Source organism: Pteropus alecto, unplaced genomic scaffold (genome assembly GCF_000325575.1).
Source record: "Pteropus alecto unplaced genomic scaffold, ASM32557v1 scaffold164, whole genome shotgun sequence".
Taxonomy (NCBI): Eukaryota; Metazoa; Chordata; class Mammalia; order Chiroptera; family Pteropodidae; genus Pteropus; species Pteropus alecto.
The window spans coordinates 9,525,269-9,546,803 of record NW_006439568.1 but is presented as its reverse complement, the minus strand read 5'-3'; the positions used below and the strand labels follow the sequence as shown (position 1 = coordinate 9,546,803).

At 37.3% G+C, this 21,535-nt stretch overlaps 1 protein-coding gene across 1 annotated transcript in view; it reads right to left on the bottom strand.

Annotated features, from left to right (window-relative positions):
• Window positions 1-21,535, bottom strand: part of EIF3H (eukaryotic translation initiation factor 3 subunit H) — an 86,917-nt gene that overhangs the window by 2,093 nt on the left and 63,289 nt on the right. The window contains exons 3-6 of the mRNA XM_006916601.3: window positions 11,269-11,436; window positions 9,674-9,773; window positions 8,340-8,489; window positions 1,762-1,882 (exon numbers count right to left, since the gene is read on the bottom strand). Of these exons, the coding sequence (XP_006916663.1) occupies window positions 1,762-1,882; window positions 8,340-8,489; window positions 9,674-9,773; window positions 11,269-11,436 (539 nt within the window). The remainder of the gene's footprint in view (window positions 1-1,761; window positions 1,883-8,339; window positions 8,490-9,673; window positions 9,774-11,268; window positions 11,437-21,535) is intronic.

The window sequence follows — 21,535 nt, the reverse complement described above, 5'->3', positions numbered from 1 at the left end:
TCTAATAACTAAGTAATGAACTACCACGTTGGGGAATTCTTTCAACATCATCCCAACCGACCAAAATAACAGTAACACTGATAATAACATCATCATGATTCTAATAGTTGTGGATGGCTCACAACAGCAGGGGAAATAACATCCCACACACAACCTTAAAAGGTCAGGTAATGAAAAACCAAATGGGCTAGTAAAATTTTAAGTCCTTGGAGTCCTATGAAAACCAAGGGAAGTGACGGTGCTTCCTACAGTAACTTACTTTGCAAAAATTCCTACATTTATTATGGGGTACGAGAATAGAAGATAAATCTAAAAAGGGTTAATAAGAATAATCATCAAATGAAAACTTTTATGATATATTAGAATTCTAAGAAAATATCTGTAAGATTCATTTCCAGAATCAACTGTCTCATAGATGACAGATTTTCAATTTGATACCCTGGGCTGAGTGCTTTAACTAAAGGGAGAAGCAGAAGGAGAACAAAATCAAGCTGGGTTTTGTTTTTTTCTCAGTTTAACAGAGATTTTCGCCATCACCATCTTCACCATGTTTTCAGTTAAAAAGGATACTTTATAGATGTATGTGTGTTTTACAATTCTAAGTATGGTAGAAACAAAGTATTTTACATTTCATTAAATACATGGACACTGACAGTAGGACAATTTTTTTCATATGATATTCTCTGATCTACTTCATTGTGCTGAGAATTCTATTATTAACACCACCTAGTTTAAGTACAGAGTAGTCACATGCAAATACTCTCACAGGTAAACATTCTGGAATCCACTTATCTATGAATCAAATGTTAACATTTCAGGGCAATGTTGAAAATATTCCAAGAACTGTGAAAATCACGTGGCCTTCAGGCAACACTAATAAAGAAAAGGTTAACTGGCCATAGTAGTATATATGTGCATATGAGAACAGTCAGGTAATTTTAGCGTTTTTATCTGTATCATACTATCTATTTCACAGCAGTTGGTCTATTATTTCCTATCAAAACTGCTTGCTCTTCATCACAATTGCTCAGTTTTTTAAATGAACTGAAGATTGCTAACTATGCTGCAATGAGCCACTACCAAACCAATTATAGTTAGTAAAGAAATGAGCTGTGACACTCTAGAATCTCTCTGCCTCTGATTTTCTTAATAAATGTAACTCTTATTTGCATAACCTTGGCATTACACTCTGAGCTCAATATACTTGTTCCTTTTAAGACAGGTATTTCTAAGTATAACTTGTAAATAATATATTAGGGCATACTACACAAAGAATAATTTTTTAACCCATTTCCCGTGCGCTCTGAGAACGCTCACTGGTGGCACTTGCAGCTGCAGCGTTTACTCCAAGATAACGTGCAGGTCACAGTCCTAACTTGACCCCAAAGTCTGCCACGAAGTATCTTGCTTTTATGATTTTTTTCTCATCCCTCTAGTATATCGATACTCTGGAAACAAATGACATCATTCTATTTATAGCATTCTGCTTTCAGTAGTGGTATTTCCATTTACAAATATAGTAATTCTTGATTGCTGAAAATGTCAAATCCTAGAAAATGTAGCATTTCCTACGCATGTTAAATGAACATCGGCAGTGAGTGGCATTTTTTTACCTAAATGGGAAAAGGGTTAAATATGATATAGAGTTACCAGCTAATAGTCAATACTTTTCAAAGATAAAATTTAGATCATTTTGAAGATGACTCTTGAAGCCTCGTACTTAGCAATGAATTGTTGGTTGAATTCACCCATAATACCAACCTGGTGTTTCTGCTGCTGCTGTTTACTCGTGTTCCTCATGTATGTGTTATATTTAACTATATCTTGGCTCATTTCATCCACTCTGTCCATCAGCAACTGTAGATTCTTTCCCAAATGATTGCTGAAATGTAAATATGAAATATAAATATACTGACATGTCACTGTAAAGTTATAGCTCTGCCACTGCTCTGAACAGTTCGGGGATATTAAACCGATCTGCCATTTGCTAAAGAACAAGAGCACATACACACACGAAAGCATGGGTAGAGGAAAGAATGTGAGCCAGCCTGTTATTGAACTTTCCATATTGAATCCACAACTGGGACCACAAGAATATGTGAAACAGCTCAATTTCTTATTGTCAGAGCATGCACATGTCAGGGTACAAACTCTGAACACACCTGGCGAGATAGCTACAATGTATATTTTCTTTACAACCAAATTTAACCTAAGCTCAGTAATCCTGAACCCTTTTCCTCAGTGACCCCTCTTCTAAATTTTGCTCCAGAACATTTAAATCGATAGCCATAGAAAGGAAGCACCATGCAAACATGATTTCTCTATCAAGCAAGTTCTAAAGGAGCAACACAGCACTTACTCTGCAAAGCCAAATGAAGAAAGAAGGCTTCTTTCCTCTCGCCCTTCCTAGAATCTGTAGTACAGTTGCTCACGCTTCTTTTCCTCTCCAGAAATTTCTACTGCAGCTCAATCACCAAAACCTTCTTACGATGTGATGCCAATGCACGTCACTAATGTACGTCTTATTAATATACTGACCACCGGATTCAGATTTCTTCCTGCAACTATGGTTAAGCCTGCTGCTTCACAGATTTACTTGAAAATTACCTAGCTGACAAATAGTACTCATTGATTCATTTTGAACAGGTATTACTAAAGACTTGTTATGTTCCAGCTTCAGTGTTAGCAAATACGGAGACGACAGTGAACCAGACATTTGTGGTCTCCATCTTCACGAAGCCTACCATTGACTGGGAGAAGGAAGAGATGAAGGAAGGGGGAGGTAGAGAGACACTTCAAATAGTATGGTCGAAAAGATCTGTAAAGAGATGACAGGCTGAAAGCAAAGGATCAGAAGGAATCTGTCATGCAAAGAGTAATCTAGGCGGAAGAAAGCACGAATGCTGAAGTCCTGAGATGTGCAGGAACTAGACAGATAAAAAGACGAGGCCGGGCATGGCCGGAGCACGGTAACAGGTTAAGGTCAGACCAGCACACACAAGGAGTAGCTGTACCACGCAACACCCAACAACCGATAGTGTGAATGAGACCCCTCAGCCTCAGTGTGAATGGTGCCCTAGCATTATACATATTTGTGACACATTTTGCCTTAAATTTTAAAATGACCACTCTGGCTGCTATGCAGAGAACAGACTGGTGAGTGAAAACCAAGAAATCAGTTAAGAGTCTATTTGGAGTGTTGGCAAGGATGGAGAGAAACTGGAACGCTCATACATTACGATGGGAATGAAAAAACGGTGTAGCCGCTGCGGAAGACGCTTTGGTGGTTCCTCAAAAAGCTAAACACAGAGTTACTATATGACCCAGCACTTCCACTTCTAGAGAAATGAAAACATACGCTCACACAAAAACTGGTACATATATGTTAATAGTTGCATTACTCATAATAGCCAAAAAGTGGAAAAACCCCAAATGTCTATAAAAGGATGAATGAATAAATTGTGGTACATCCACACAACAGAATACTACTGACTCATAAAATCAATGAAGTGCTGATACATGTGTGAAACTTACACATTATACTAAGTGAAAGCAGCCGGATACAAAAGGCTACACCTACTGCACAGTCTATTTATATAAAATGTCCAAACTGAAAACCAATACAGACAGAAAGTAGTTAGTGTCTCCCAGGGGATGGGGGAGGGAGGAGTGACTACTTAAGAGGTGTGAGGTTTCTGTTTGGGGTGATGAAAATGTTCTGGAATTAGCGGTAATGACTGCACAACAGTGTGAATATGTTAAAACCCAATGAATCATCCTTTTTTAAATGGTGGATTTTATGTTATGTAAATTTTAACTCTACTTTTAAAAACTAGACACATGCACACACATTTATGGAGAAAAGCAATCAGAATCGAGAGAGCCATCAAGGTGACTCCGTTTCCTGCCCTGAGTAGCTGAATGGTCGGCTTCGGCGGCCAGACGGGAGGGCTGAGGGAAGACTACTGGGAATGCCGGGAACGAATGAAAGGATATCTGGTTCAATATGGATTCTACAAGGATTCCAACCGTAACAAAGAAAGTTTTGGCTCTTTCTTAAATAGTAGAAAGAACACAGTAGTGGTATGTCTGTGTCTCGTGGGTGTGTGTGCGTGCGCGTGTGAATAAATTTACCTTTAATTTCAGGTCTGGCACAACTCACATAACCTTGGCCCAATGACTTAACCTATCGAGGAATCGAGTGCTTTTTTCAAATTAAATGTTATTGCATGTTTATCTTATTCCAGTGTAATTTTGTGACTCACTTTTAACTTTGAGAAGAGAGGAAGGCAAATAGATGAATACAACACAGTAACTGCTATAATAAAACAGAAACATGAAAGGTAGTTTGGTAGATCAAATGAGACTCTCTGGATTACGTGACAGATGAATTTTGAGTTAAGAGGAGCTGGAGGCAGGAGTTGGAGACAGGGAGGCAGGAAGGGACAGCGCAGACACGCGGCGCAGGCAGCGCGTTCGGACACTGGCATGGAAGGCACAGTGGAAGAACTGCAAGGAATTCGTACACCGGAGCACAGGACACGGGCGCGACCGGAGAAAACGAAAGGGCGATGAAATCAAAGAGGCAGAAGACAGTCACAGCGCGGACTCCTGGAAGTCTCTGGGTTCCACTCTAAGGACAGTGGGGAATCAGACAAAAAGTTTAAGCAAAGGAGTTATATGATCATACAATTTGCATTTAGCAAATGAAAGAGGAAAGGTTAAAAGCAGGAAGTCAAGAAACTGTGAAAGTAATGAAGAGCAGAAAGAACGAGGCCCGGGCCGAAGGTAGCAAACGACATGGAGGTCAGATGAAGGCCCTCCAGGCACACACAGACCCAGGCACACACACAGACCCAGGCACACACACAGACCCAGGCTCACACACAGACCCAGGCACACACACAGACCCAGGAACACACAAAGACCCAGACACACACACAGACCCAGGCACACACACAGACCCAGGCACACAGCTGCTCGCGGAGGAGCAGAAGACGGCTCACTGTGCGGAACGAGAAGTGGCCCAGAAGAGCTGGCGTTTCACAGACTCCAAAGAAAGTATTTTGGGAAGGAAGGGTTATCAACATATTAAATGTTTAAGAGTCTACAAATACAGTGATAATATAGTGACTTTAGGGAGAGTTCTAACAACACAGAACAAATGGAACACTAAGTTTTGAGGCTAAGTGGGAAATGAGGAAACACAGATTACGACATGCAAAAATTCTATTAAGAATTTTGACTACAGAAAAGAAAAAAATGAAACAAAAAGGTAAAATAAGATGAATAATAATGGCATGAGGTAAAAAGATGCTCTTTTTGTGATTGCTTTTTTAAGATGAGGGAGACTTAAGTTTAAATGTCCTTATTTCTAGGAGATGCATGTTCAAGTATTTAGGGGTTAAGAGGCATGTCTGCAATATACTTTCAAATGGTTTGGGGAGGGGGGGGAGTATGCACTTTTTTATGCACACAGAGAGAGGGTACATATGTGGCATGACACACAACTACTGAATCTAGGTAAAAGGTTTATGGGTGTTCACTGTATTAGTCTTTCAATTTTTCTGAAGAATTGAACATTTTCAAAATTTTCTAATGGTGACTGGAAGGGGGATGGAGAGAAGGGGTACACAGTGATAGTGGAAAAAAATCATGAAGGCGAGTTACTGTCAAACAGAGAAAGACCGAGTATTTGTTCCCACAGATTAAATCTTGGAGGCCGACTCTAATGATTTTAGCAGTGAGAAAGGCGCGACGAGAATAAACCGTCCCTGTCCACTGAAAAATGTGTTTCACCGTAAAGTGCTAATATCACCTATTGTATGTATGTGTAATTATAATGAAAGAACACAAGCATAGATAGGTGGACTTAAAATATTTCATAACATTTATATAACTATAAGAAATCTATCCAATAAGTACTCAAAAATCTGCACAACAGGCTGTGTAAGGCAAAAAGAATTAACAGTAACACATAACTATTTCACAGATACCAGGAAATCGCAGGTCCATTACCAAAGGCAATTTTATGGGAATCTTTTCGGTCCCAGTTCGACGAGAATACTGAAACAGGGAGTGACTGTGAGGAGTTTCAATAAAATCGCTTTTTCTTTTATTGCCAAGGAAACAAAGAACTGAAAACAGGTAACCTAAACAGATGTCAACCAAGACATGCAGAGATAAGTCGGCTAATTCCTATTATCTCTAACGTATGATGCCCACCCTCAGTTTACTTTTTTAAAGAGGAAATAAAAACAATTGTTTTTTCATGTGTGAAAAGGACTGCTTGTGACACATATTTTTAAAATATTAATAAAGGCTGTTATGAAATGTTGAACGCTCATCTAATAAAAATCAAAAATTAGAATTTTTTTAAACGAAAGGAAATGTAGTATGTTTTATTTATAGCACCGAACAAATTTATCGGGTAAATCAAAGAACTGGTATCCACACGTAGGTTGTGAAAAGTAAGACCAAGCAAAATGTTTGAGGAACTGCTTAAAAATGATTTCTGATGCAGTTTCTTAGAAAAAATTTATGGCAACTGGCCTGATTACCATCATCATGCTATTAATGTTATAAATTAAAATGTGTGATGAACAAAGCTTTTAAAATAGTATTATCAATTAGGGTCAACGTAACAGTCCACAGCTTCAAGGGTACTTCGTGTTCCTTCTCCCAACGGGCACGCCAATTTACCCTTTAAATAACATGGAAAGCAAAGGGCCTCTTTTCCTATTTCACGTAAAATACAGAAAACAAAAACTTCAATAAAATATTTGTGTAGATTGTAGTAGCTATGGCCGACTGGGAACATTTTCTTTTTTGGCTATTATAACTGATGCTTTGGAGAAACAGACACTACAGTCCAGCCCACTGGTACTGTTAAAGCACAGAAGGGCTATACATGTTTTGTATGCTCAATAAAGGAAGCTTGGGGAGAGGTGAAGACATAAATTATATAAGCAAAAGCTTTCACGTAGTAAATTTAAAATCGCTATATAACTATATACTTAATTCATCAAATTGTAACCTTGCATGCTGAAAAAGGCTCTTAGCTCAAAGCTTTAAATACAGGTGTGCCGAGTGCGTTTGTAAAAGCAATAAAGAAAAATGTGACCTTCTAAAAGAGACAAAGGTATTAAAAACAAAATATACGTTTGCAGTATGAATATACGTTTGCAGTCAAGCCGCACTCTCTCCAGTGCCAAATTAGGCTCGCAACCCGCTGTCTCGCTCAGCACTCCTTTCCACTCAGTTTCCATCTCCGTCCCCTGCAAAGACATTCTAGTGGCCTCTGCGATGAAAGGTGGCACTTCGACCACAGCTCTACCCATCCCAGAGCCTGGAGACCGGTGCTGGGCTCTGTGGTCCTCCCGCATCTAACCCACTTGTCTTATAGCGAAGAATCTTATGTTATTCTGTCGGACAAGCTTCTAAACCTGGGTAACTGGAAATCTGATAAATAACTGAGCGTCTTTTCCAAACTGGTAGATTAAGAAAACCACCGTGTTTCTTTTAGCCACTAAACGATGCACATTGATTAATTACCTACTCTGTCCATTCAATTTCATTCTATGGGTCTGCTGTTAGCTTTCTCCCCCACCACAAAACAATCACTGGTAATCAAGCTTAAAGGGCACAGAAGAAGAGTTATATACATGACTCCGTTCATACTTCTCTTAAGAGAAAAAAGTGAGGGGAAAAAACACGTTAATTCCATAAGGAAAACAATTTGTTTTGGAACACTTCAGTCAGCATTTTATCAATATAATAAATAATATCTTAGCAACTAGATAGCCCAAAGCAGTCACAGCGGAGGAAATTATGTCACCACTGTCTCAGACAGCAAAAGCCAGTGCCAGGTCCAGAAAATTCTAATTGGAAGCTTTCTACTAATAAAGTCAGCATCTGAACAAGGGCAAGTGCCACAGGTAAAACAAAAGTAGTTTTGTTTTTCTTCCGAGCATTATTACATGTCTGGACATAATACCATAAGCCTCTAAGGACTGTACAATAAATAAAGATGAGTCAAATAAAAAACCCCTCCCGCATGGCATTTACACCTTATCAGAGCAAAAATGGCCCAGCAAAGGCGGAAGAGGGTTCTTAGAACAGGAGCTAATTAGTATTCAAACACTGTTCTACTTTATCAGTTTGGCGTTTTTCCTAGACTCTTAGCAGGGCAGGACAAGTACTACATGTTATTACATATGTCTTAGTAACCTCAAAATGTGCTTAAGTAGTTTTTTTCTTGTTTCATAGGTTAAAGTCTAAGTAAAAGAATCTTACAGAAAATGATAAAAAGGGACTTTTCATTAGGCGGGGCCACTTACCTGCTAGCAAGACTGAGCAATTCATGTTTATCTGCCACAGCTGACTTCTTCTCAAGCTCCCACATTAGGACGTTGATCAGATGTGAATTTTTAATTACGATCGGCACTTCTTCAAACATGTGCTCAAAGGTGATACTTCCCTTTTTCAATCTGTGAAGTATGTTAAAAATACTTTAGTCTAGTGGTCAGAAGTAAATGATAAATTGACTATTTCATACATTTTCCCTAATTACAGGCCTTCTCCGGGATCTTTGTTTCATTAGTACCTCTAAAAAAGGGAAAGGATGAGTTTTACAGTAAAGAATAAGTCGAGTGTTTTGAAAAACTCTGAAAATGATCCAAATGTGAGCTATAAGCCTAGAAAATAAGATTCTTGGCAAAAGAAACTATTCTTTCTTTGTAATCAGGTATCTTTTAAATTTCATTGATACTAAAATATAAAACCCATAGGAAGTTATACTATATAATCTGTATCTAAAACCTTTAAAATAAATAGCTAGAAAAGAGAAACACTCAAGTTCTTGGAAAGTTCATTTTAAAAGCCTACTGAGTAATAACTCAGAACACTCGCAGGGTGTTCCGCATCCAATGGTTCAGAACACAGCAAGGAAGCAACTTCTCCCAGCCTAGTTATAACTACCATACCCAGAAATTCTTCACAAGCTAGCTTTCCTTTTTTAAATTCTTTGCCCCTTAATCTCTTTAGGAGCCAAATGGGAAATTAGCAATGAACTGTCTGTCTTACGTGAAGTCAAAGCCACTAACTTTAATGAGAAATAAAATTCCTATAATGAACAGAAAATTAAAGAATCCTGAGTATTTCTTTAAATTTTTAATGTAAATATTTCAATGCCATTGTGTAGGATCACAAAACAGCTTTATTGATTAATTCTCTGCATACCTGTCACCCATAAAATTTCCAGTAAGCCACGTTCCTTACGAAATCCTTAAAACGTTTATACCCACCACGAAACAGGAGCTCAGAAAATAAGACACAGTTCACAACCATACTGACACTGAGTTTACGATCTGTAATCATTCATATCATCTCCCTTTATTTAATCATTTATTCCTTCGAATCCAGTAACTAATTAATTTCCACTCTAACTGAATTCACTCTTGGTGTGAACAGATGAGACATTCCATAAAGAATAGTTTAAACATGGAAAGGGAGAAATCAAGTAGCACTTGGCCATGCAGAAAACGTCCACCGTCCACATGGCAAAAGCATTACCACAGCACCACTGAGCTTTCAATATATGTGGCAGAGTAAAATCTTAAAAGAAAAACACCCAGTCATTTACCATATGCCTTATAGGTCCCCAAACACTTACGCTTCAGGGGAAAAATCCTTCTCTTTACAAACTTCCATCAGTTTAGGAGTCAGTCTGTATGCCTTCAGTGAGAGAGACCCTTGGGCAGTTTTTATGGGATCTCAAATAAGGAAAAGAGAAAGAAATTACTAAGAATTTTGTCAGTACCAATGTTTAAATGACATTGGTTCTAGGCATATTCTGTTACTTAGCTTACAATCTTTGCAAAATGAAGATCAAAATAATCAGAACACAATTTGAAGCAGATTCAAACCAGTATAGTAAACAATAAGTGAAAAGAGAGAAACCTATCACCCTACGTATAATAGGTAGAATAACTTCCTTCCTAAAGCAAAAACAGAAGATTCGAAATATAGTTATTTTCAAATCTATTCCTCGGCTAGAACCAGTAATCTTGATGGAAATTAAATATATCATATGTTCGATACACCTTACATAAAGGAAAATACTGGTGAATGTTAAATGTGAAACCTCAAGTTCTTCAGTCAGCTCACTTAAATGAACAGCCCTACAAACAAATTTATCCACTCTAATAACCACTGTTCAAATTTCTTAGCTAAAACAAATTTAAAAACAAAACCACCGAAGTCCAAGTGCTATCACAAAAGTGTCTTTTTAGTTTTAGAGAAACTCACTTCGTCGAAACCAACCGCTTAAACACTCCACAAGAAAGGGAGCTTAGCACCCGCTGCATGATAACGGCTCCGGCGTGCCAATATTCACCTAAAACCTGTGTTAACATTCATGTTGTCTGAAACTTAACACAGTGAAACTTTTAGCAATAGGTGATAAAATGAAAACCAAAATAGATTGAAACAAGTGGAAAATTCATCAAGGTCTGATGATGCAATGTTTCCAGCCAATATAAGTACACTTTAACAACTTGTTCTTTACTGTAATCCAATTGTTAACATACTGAAACAATTTTGGGGCAGCTCATAAGATTGATCGTATTCATTAGTATTTTTTCTGACAGATACTCAGGACGTTACATTTACTTCTCAGCTGGAAACTATATGCAAGTCTGCCAGATATGGCAAACTGTGAGTGTTTGGGGAGGGGGAAGGCTATAAAGCTGTTAAATTGCCTACAGTTCTGATACAGCACAGAACATCTGGTCTGGAGAGTTTGAGGAAACACCATTAAATAGGCCGAAAAGAAAAAAATCTTTGTGCTAAGAAACAGTCCAGGTTTTGTACGCTGCTGTCAGAGGTATTAAAAAAAAAACTTGGCACACTGCGCTATGATTGGTCAGTCACGTACAGAGCCAGACACTCTAGCAATCGGGGTTTGTTAGACATCTGGTCTAGTTCCACCAGCCCCTTCAAATGAGGGAGGGGAGAGGGAGGAATAAAAATGAAGCAGCTACTCCAGCATTCCAAAATGTACACATCAGGGCTCTGATAGCAAGAAAAATAAACAGAAAGAAGGAAACCCTGTCTAGACTTAGCTGCTGCTGAGGCTGCTGCAGAAACAGGGTTGGTATTTACTTGAGAGGGCCTGCCAGGCTGCTCTGAAGGCAAAAAGACAGAAAGCAAAAATAGTAGTAATAACATTAAGGAAAGAAAAGAATAATAAAGGAAACTCCTACAAACCGTAAATGAGAACGACAGATTCTTCAATGGCATGCTGGTAACTGAACTGGGAATCCAGGAGTGCCCGGGTGACGAACGAGCCGTAGTAGGTGGACTGGTACCAGCCCACGTGGAGGTGGTCAATGTTTACATGGCGAAGGCTCCGCATCATTTCCATCTGATACTGGACTAGATGGTGGGGGGAGGGGATAAAGAAGCTAATGATGCCACCAGTATTAAAAACAGGCATTTCTGGAAACGAATTTCTACACAACTGTTTATCAGCTAAAGGGAACAGGTTTCCAGATTCAAAATTCATTCAGTACACATACAAAGAAAATAAATTAAGCTTTCGAGTCATTTCAAATCACTGGAGCTTTCCCTTTTTCATTAGTGAAAAAAATATTTTGTAGAAAAGATAGTAAAAACAAAATAATAATACCTTGTTCTAAACAAGGAATTAGTATTAAATGTAGTTTCCACTCCTCTTTTTAAAAGCCTAAAAACAGTAAACGTTTAAGAAAAAACTTGTGCAATTACTAAACTGGTGGTTGTAAGAAGTTTCATTAAAATTATTAAGGGAGAATTGTTATCAGTGTCTTCTTCAACACAGCTTTTAGAACTGAGAAGTTAAAATCATCAAGAAAACTAATGAGGAAACAATTAACCACCACATTATTTAAATATGAACAGGATACAAGCTGTAGCTGAATTAAAATATAAGAATTCATTTTTGCCTTCATCTGGTGCCCCCTGCTGCATATGCTAAATTTTTAGAAGAATTACTTTTTCTTGTCTGTGTTGCTTTGTGTTAATAGATTTTTTTCCATTAGAACAGAATTTTATTTTAATCTCCACATATGGAACAAAAAAGTTGGATGACTTTTACTTTTGTCAAATTAATGACTATAATGTATATTATTAACTTAAAGCAGCATTACCAGAAAAATAGGTGCAAACTAACAATAAATAATTTTAAAAAGCAATATCATTCGATAATGAGAAGCAATTATGTGATACAAGAGAATATTTTGTAGTCAACATAATATCCAAGCCTTTTCTATTATAATGAATGCATAACTATGTTGAGGAAATATATTTGCTTAACTTGGAATCTAACCATTTCATTTTTATAACTCAATCGGGTTTTAACAAAACTAAAGTTACATGTCTGTCACTTCCTTGGTTATAGGGTTATAGTTTTACAAAGCAAACAAGATTTAGGATCATAAGGTATAAAAGAACCTTTCTTAGATGGACAAGGTCTTATTTTTCAACACTTTGTTACTCGGCAAAGAAATGATAAAATCTGCTTTTTCCAAGGAAGGTTCTATATCTCATGATTTAAAAAATGGCAGCCACGTCATCAATTACTCAAGAATTATGTGGTTTTTAAAATTTTTTCCTTTTATACAATATGATGGCCTCAAGAAGCAGTATAAAATTAATATAATAATCTTATATCAATTACCTTTTATCTTAAATTTTTGTCTAGCACATGAGATCCCCTTCTCAGCTAGCTTAACAGATTCATATAAATTTGGGATAAAAGTATTGCTATCATCTCTTACTGCTTTAAAATTCCATAACTTTTTCAAAGTAAAGCAAAATCAGTGATTTGGCTAATGAAGTTTAATCAAATTTAACTTACAAATGAAATGCTTCAATATCACAAGTAAAAGAAGAACCAGACTAAAATTACCATTTATTTAAAGAGCTAGGAAAGGAGATGGGCCGAGACTGCCAAGCGACTGATGGTACAAATACGATTTTATAGGACAATTTTTTTTAAAAAAATCAATACTTCCAAAACATCTCTTAATGTACAATTTAGCTATAACACAAGCAGAAGTTAGAGTCTGCCAACTTGCAACAGTAGAAAAGAAGAAAAGACTTGGAATGTAGAGATCTAGGTTCTCATGCCAGCTGGTATCTCTCCTATGGAGAATCTTGCTGCCCAATTAATGATCCTTCTCTGATGCTTAGTTTTCCCATCTCCAGAAAGATGTGAAAGCTCATCCCAGGCAAAATGCTATGACTTCACACTGTTCATCGGATATGTGAAGTATAAGTAATGGTCTTTCTATAAACTAAAGCAAGGCCTCCAGCATGCATTAATATTTTAAAAAACTGCATTTCTCTAAAAAATATTCTGTAATCTTACTGTCTACCCTCAAATAGCCTGAATACAAATAATCTTATAATAGCATTATTTTCAGGATGCAAGAGGTAAAAACAACTCTGTAATCAGTAGCAAACCTTCGAATTCCTTTTTCATCTAGTCTCACCTACCTTACCAGCCCCTGGATAAGGATAAGAATGAAAATGAAGGTTTCTCTCAGCTGGGGAAGAAACTAAGGGGTGTGAGGCTTATTGTCCTGTGGAGTCATCACTGCTCCAACTTATCTATTTCTGAGGATGTAGACACAGAAGTGGAGAGATGAGTTTCTACATCGTTGGGGGTTGAGTGGGCTGCTTCCATTTCCTCTTCTATAGCTTAGAAAATCATGACACACAGATTTTATGAGACTTTAATAAAAACTTATTTTTAAAGTCATAACAGTTTTCATATAACCTAAATATTATATATGATTATAAATATTTAAGGGTTAAAGGCAATGAGAGATGAGTTGCAAAACTGCTTTTGAAAATCAACACCACACTGTGGTTTCACTATTACACACAAAAAAAAATATGTGCTGGGCCTAGTCTACATGAAATTTTTGGACATTATCTTGCTTCGGACTTACCATCCAATTTTAAAAATTAAAAAACCACAATTTAAAAAGTCCTCTTGTAGATATCACACGGAGAAAGAAAGGATCTACAAGGGCTGTAAATGATCTTTGGAAAAATAAAGATGGGGATGCTACAGCTTCAAAGTTAAGTTGGGGTGCACTGAGGCCCAGTCCTTACCAGGACTATTCATATGAGCCCCCAACAAATGTATGGTTGAAAGAGGTCACTTTGAGTCAATAAAATTTTCTTAAAGTGAATTTTCTATTATATACAAGCCAAGGAACAAGAAACAACTCATAGCCAAGTAACTTACTTTCTCTGCAGACTTTTAGCTGTGTCCTTTTCCGAATGTTCACATAGACGTATGACACTTGTCTCCCTTCACCCACAGTGTTTCCTCCTCCTCCAACCCCGTTTTCAAAAAGCACAAAACCAAAAGCATTCTGGTAAACCTAAGCAGAGATAAGAAATGCAGAGCAAACTGTCCCACTAAACTATCTTAAAACCATGCTCCTGGCAGCCACCATTAATCAACAGAGCTGAGCCGCCACACCAGCTGACACCTATTTACCCCTCTGGCCTACGGAAGAGACAAGGAAAAAATCGTGAAATGGTGACATGCCAGTAAATTTTACACAGGAAATAAGGAACGGTCATTTCCAGATTCTAATCTCCAGGGCAAATGCCATTGCTTTTGTGGCTATGTTGGTGTCTCTCAGGGGTTATATGGGAGTGGGTGGGTAGGGTGCACACCAGAGGCCCAGCTGAGCTACAACACTAAGGTAAGGAGGGAGGGGAGGCAGCTCTCCAGAAGTGGCTTCGAGGATGCTGTGTCCCAGCCCACAGGCTCTGGGCAAGTGGAAGGCAGAGCTATCTGCCTTCTCATGCCCAGCCGCCCACTTTCCTAGGCTGGATTTTTAATCAGAGGATGTAAAAGATGTGGCTAGACGGTTCGCTCCTATCTAGGGAGAGTGCTTTGCACCTCAGAACACAGAACAGAGGATCACTTCAAAAGAAACAAAAGGAAAAAGAAGGAGAAGAAAAAAATGAGGATTCCTGATATAAAGTGTCTTAACCCTGTACTGCTGAGTTAACATTGACCAACAGAGTTAGTCCAGGGTCAGACAAGTCCTCGTATTTAACAGAAGCCCAAGCAGCAATTTCGACCAGTGATATTCAATTCTAAGTTAATGGCTAAATAACCCTGGGAAATTTCCCAAAGAAGAATAGCAAGGGGGAAATTTTTGAAGGGGAGACTATTTCTAAATTTATGGTAACAGTCAACAGAAGGGCTCAGAAGTATGTAGTGAAAAGTTTAGGAAAGACCCTTCTAAACATTCTTAGTTTAAAAAGCCAACACCCTAATAACTGAAGAGAAACTGCACAACAAATGAATTAAAAGACAAATTGGTAGTTACTACTAAGCCAACTCAAATTTCTAATACAAAGCTACACTTAGATGCAACTGAGGTGGTGCTATAAAATTTGGAAAGATTATAAAAATGAGCTGAAGTTGCATAAATCTCTTCGACCTCTACAATTGTCCTAATTGGTTCAGCCTCTCCCAAGCAAAGGAGAGCCTGGTTTACAAAACCAAATAACTGTTGGAAGTATGGCACCAGCATACTCATATTCACTCTTCCCAGATACCTCTTTGCGAAACAGTCGATTTTAAATTGCCTGAAGCTGAAACTGTCTTAACTGAGGCAGGCGGCCCAAAAACTATTCCTTTCAAAAATCCACCACATCTGTTGGGCTTTCTTTTGTTTTATCTGCAGACCTACAAACACTGAAAATAATAATATGCTGTATTATATTCAAATGCTACATCTAGGGTTACACTGCCACAACCACATGAGAGAGAGGCTGAGATCTGAGTTCTCCTGAAGATCACTGGGAAGGACAAGTGCTAGAACAGACAGATTTTGATGTATTTCACTTAGATTAGATTAGAAGCTTTTTAGTTCAGCAAAATAATTAACCAGCATTCTTTTCACCTTCATTCCTCATCCTCATTTTTAAAATTATCTTTTTGGTTTTGGTTTTATTAAGTGTGCCCTCATAAAATACAACTTCTCACTTAAAAAAAAAAAAAAGAATTGCCATGGTTGGCTAGGCCGGGATGAGCAGAAAGTAGAAAGTTAAAGCTGTAGCAGCAGCGCAGTCTAAAACTCAGCTGTCAGATTAAGGGGGAAGGGCGTTTTATGATGCCTTGGTAAGGAATTCTTAAAAGACAAAGGAATCTAATTAAAAATTAAAAACAATGTAATGGACGTACTGTCTTATTTAATGAGAATACTGTATCAAATAAATCCAAATTATTTTAAAATATTATAAAATTATATGTAAAATATACAGAGATAGTATAGCTGGAGGGAAAAGGGCAGAGCTAAGCACCAGGAAAGTGCCGCAGTGAGCACTTATTATGTCAGACTCCCTGCAAAGTGGGCTCCATATGCTATCTGACTTTATTCCTCACAATAACTCTAATGAGCTAATCACGATTATTGAAATCCTCTAGAAAAGCTGTTTACCACAGCTTATAAAGTGTCAGGACTCAATTTGACTTCAGACTCTGTGACTCCAAAGCCCAGGCAGCCACCCATTTACAGAATTTCATCTCTTCTTATTGGTTAAGTATAAATTATTTCTGGATCAATAAAGCATAACACGTAGATACAACAAATGTACAATTTCTAAGTTTTCAGAAACTACAGTTGTGCATGTTTGATCGCCAAATTAACCAATAATTTAGCGCTACCATATTGTAAGTGATAAAACTACCTTCAAAGATGTTTAAATGTCAAAGTCGATTATCCACAAATATGTAATCAAACTCCTAAAACACTGCATTCTATGTTACTATTTGAAACTTACACCAGAACTACTTTGTAGCTAGGAACTGGCTCAGATCAAAGATGACCTGTACAAATACATCAAGTAAGGGGACAGAGACCAGACCCAGTGCACGTTCTTTACAGCAAAGAAACAAACTAAGCCCAATCAAGAGATGGCTTTAAAAGCAAACAAACAAACAAAACTCCACAACTCTGAAACAAATCAATGATTTTATTAAGAATAGGGCAGGGAAGTTAAATACACTAAAATCTCCAATCTGTTCTAGACCAGGTCTAACCTAAGCATAACTGTTAATAAGCCTTTCCCAGCAGCACTGTGGACATCAGTGAGCAGCACCGAAAGGCTAGGAACCGTGAAGGGCTCTGTCCCCTTATTTAACAAGACAAACTATTCTGTGCTTTCTTCTTCATATGAGATTTTCTGCCAAGCTGCACATACGTTTCAGGCAATGTTCAGAGCTAGTAGCAGATGTAGATTTAAGCAAACAGAATGTGCATTTGGAAAAAAATTAAATAAGAGTCTTTGGGTGGAAAGAACTATGGAGTACACATTTCTTAAAACTTCCATATTCTTTTCATCCAGTCTGAATCACATAGTCATCCCTTTTTTTTTTTAATTAATACGTCGTTAATAAGGCGATCCCCTGTGACTGCCTAAGAACTGTGGTAACAGTTCAATTTTTCACAATAAAGTGTCTGATATAAATTTTACTCTAGAAACTAACCTGTTCCATTTAAGTAAGAGAAACAAAAATACTGCCTTTCCTAACAATCTCAGAAATATTTTTTTATATATAGTTCATTTGTCCTGAGTGGTTTAATTTCTTCTTTAAAGTGTTTATGAATTCTGACAAATAATCTCTTCTGAATACCAAGATGGGAAAATAAGGTAATGGGGGTGTGTGTCACTCCAGCTTTTAAAATTGAGAGGTTTTAATGTGTCTCAAGAAGTCTTCTATGAAATAAACTGGATTCTTCACAGAAAATAACATGTACAAACTGTAACAAATTCATATTGTTCTCTTCTTACGCAGATCATGAAATATAGCCAAGAGATCATATTTCTTTGAGGTTATGAGAATTTAAAATATATATGCACGTTACGTCCTTGCTCATGAAAACAAATGCACATAAGTGGATGACAGAGAACAGCTACTAATTGTACAATACCATTTGAGATGTTTACGGAAACAAAGTGAATTCACCTTGACAAACCAAGGGTTTTAGACCCTTCTCTCTCATCACAAGAATTCTCACTCAAAGAATAACCTACTGACCACTACTAGCTCTTGCAACAATTAAGAGGATGATATGTTAGAAGGCAAAATGAGAATTTCCGGATTTAGAAAAATATACATTTAGAAAATATATATTTCATGGATTTAGAAAAATATATAAAAAATATATATTTCTGTAATAAATAGGCTCTTATTAGGCTCTTTCAATGAAGACAGGTAACACTCCCTGTCATATTTAAAGTTATATATTAATGCTAGCAGTTAAGTGCTTAAAGAATTCTAAAACAATGGAATGTTTCAAAAACATGACTGTCGTTAATATACTAGAGACAAAGGGCCAAACTGTTGGGGAATTACATATCTCCATCTTACCATTCAGCTTACCATATTCAAAAAGGACGTGAAGTAGCTTGTATTAAAACATAAAGTAATCAATAAAACCAGGAAGAAAATATAAAATTACAACACAGACACTGGAAACTGAAGGTGCAGCAGAGAGATCTGAACAAAGTGAAGCAAGCCATAGATATTGTGATTAAAATATACAAATTTAGCTCTGAGCATTCCGGTAATCAAAGCCAAAAGAGAAACACGGTCATTTATATTATCCAAAGGGAGAAAAACATCAGCTCTCAAAGCAGGTAAGACTTTCTCCAGTTCTTACCCCTCAGATAAAATTTTCATGTGGAATTTCAGAGAAAAACTATTGTGCAAATTTTTTAGAAGCAAAAGACATTTCTATAATAGAACAATCAATCGCACTCGATCTACCTTTCCTATAAGTCTGGTCTTTTAATGTATAACAAAAAGAAAAGGGCCATATGAGTACTTTTCATAACACGGAAAACAGTTTGTATATGTTACCCCCGCCCCCCAAAAGAATAAAGGGGCTACCAAAATGAATCGATAGTTTCATCGTGTAAGAAGCTGCCTATCAATTCAAACTCCACTTGTTCGTAAAATAGAATAGGATGCATCATGATCAGCAATAAATATTCAAAAAAGAGAACAAACCATGACTTTTTAGAAGTACTGTTTGCAGTAAACAAACAAAACTGAAAAAAAATATATGATCTGAAACTATTTACTCAGTACCACCTGTACTGGGATCCTGATAAAATTACAGAGATGACATCATGAAATTACATGAAATTATGATATCAATGAAAAGATGCCCCCTCTTCAACATGGCTGCCCAATGAGCTGGTGGTGGTAAACACATTTCTCTCTCTGAACCTTAATTTCCTCACCTAGAAAATGGTGATTTCAACTTCCAACCATATGATGACAGCAATTTTAAAAAACTCATCTCCAGGCCAGATGGCTCTTTGTTTAATAAGCATTTCCGGGGGAAGCCCCACAGGCACGGCACTCTGTAATACCCACCCTCCACGCCTACTTCTACGTTTCTCTCCCCCAGGGGCACTCTGAGTTATCAATCTTGACTTACTTATCCCATGCTCAGATCATATAGTCATCTATCCGATCAGGTGCTCTCAAATTTGTTTTCTCCAAGGCAAAAATCATTTATAATGTTTCTAAAAAAATTTAACTGGCATAGAGTGAAAATGCTCGTGAGATGCTAAGAGAAAATAAGCAGAATATAAAACTATAAATCATATAATGCCAACAGGTAAACAACCTGGGTTGTTCCTTCTTCTTAAAGAGAAAAGATTGGAAAGAAATATGCTAAAATGGTAATGGCAGTAGTTCTCCAGGGAGTGAGATCATAGGTTCTTGTTTTCTTACTTATGCGATACATATGATGTTACACGAGTACATACTTACTGATAGAATTTTCTGTTGCTGGCCAACTAGGCTACATTTACTATGGCCACCAAATAATCTAGATACCAGTACCCCTAAACTGTGGGAGCAGGGAATAGGACAGAGTACCAGACTACTTAGAATGGAAAGTAGCCAACCTGGTCTGAATACCATCTGCTATGAACTGAACTGTGATCCACACCAAATTCCTATGTTAAAGGCCTAACCTCCAACATGATGGTATTTAGAAATGGCACCTTTGGAAATTATTAGCTTTTACTGAGGTCATGAGGGTGGGGCCCTCACAATGGGATTAGTACCCTTATAAAAAGAGACACCACAAAGCGTGTGAGTACTCATGTGAAAATACAGTGAGTAGGTGGCTATCAGCAACCCGAAGAGACAGCACTCCCTAGGCATGACCCTGCTGGCAATTTGATCTTGGACCTCCAATCTCCAGAACTGTGAGAGATAAATTCCCGTTGTTTAAACCACCCCGTCTATGGTGCAGCCCAGGCTAGTGAAGATAGCATCTTTATCACATATTAGTTGTGTAACCTACTACAAATTACCTCAGCCTATGTCTCCTCTGTTGTAAAATGGAAGGAAAAACAGTGCCTACTTCATTAGGCAGTTAAGAGGATTTAAGGAAATCAGTCAGGACGGGAGCATGGTGCGCCAAATAATCCAAAGAGGAACTCAACAGATTTTCACCATCACTTATCATTCAGAAATGCTGTTTATAATCCAGAGATCATGATACTTATCTGGATCAAAAGAAAAGTTTTGGGGGAATTGGGTTTGACTAAACTGGTCCCCAAGTGTTGTGTAAACTCCCTTTTCTATCTCCTTATTGGGAGTAGGGAGAAATCAGAAAAATGGAGACGGGGTAAGAATTAGAGATTTTACATGTGTCCTAAAAAAAAAAGTGTATAAATCTGTAGACTTCATGAAATAGAATTTGTATATGTACAAATATGAATATGATCAAAAACAATCAACCATGGGAAGGAACTATAAAAGGAAAAAAATAATTCTTAGATTCTAAAACTATAAGCTAATTATATTCAGTACAATAAAGAACAGATTCAATAAAGAAAGAGACAAGCTACAGAAATTAGATTTCAAGAAAAGGTAATCGTGGGTGTTCTATTATTACTGTGTATATAACAATATAATTGCTTGTACTATATAAGTTTCTATCTCCTGATTCCATTTATAACTCTTCCAAAGAAAGGAAGTAAGTTCCTGCCCCCACCCCAACAGGTGACTTTAAAAACGACACTGAGAATGGGGGTGGGGTTGGTAAGCGGCAGTGACAGCTTATCCAGGGGACTGAGTAAAGGTCATTGGAAACATAGTCCACTCAAGTGAAGTAGCTGAACTCAATGATATATAGCAAACAGCTTTACAAATGAGCATCTATTGCTTACTGGCATGATCCACTATGGCAGCCTCAACTGTCCAAAGATAGTTTCCTTTACCATCAAACATCAGGACAAACTGGATTAGAAAATCTGTATTAAAGATGCCGTAAAAAGAAAGACTGAAGGACATGATCTTTGAAAAGTATCTTTAACTGCAACCTAACTGAAAGCTAGCAAGAATTAAAAATGATGAGTTATTAAAAAAAGGTTAGGAGGGGCAAATCACTTCTTATGGCTTATTTAAACCAGAGAAACAGAA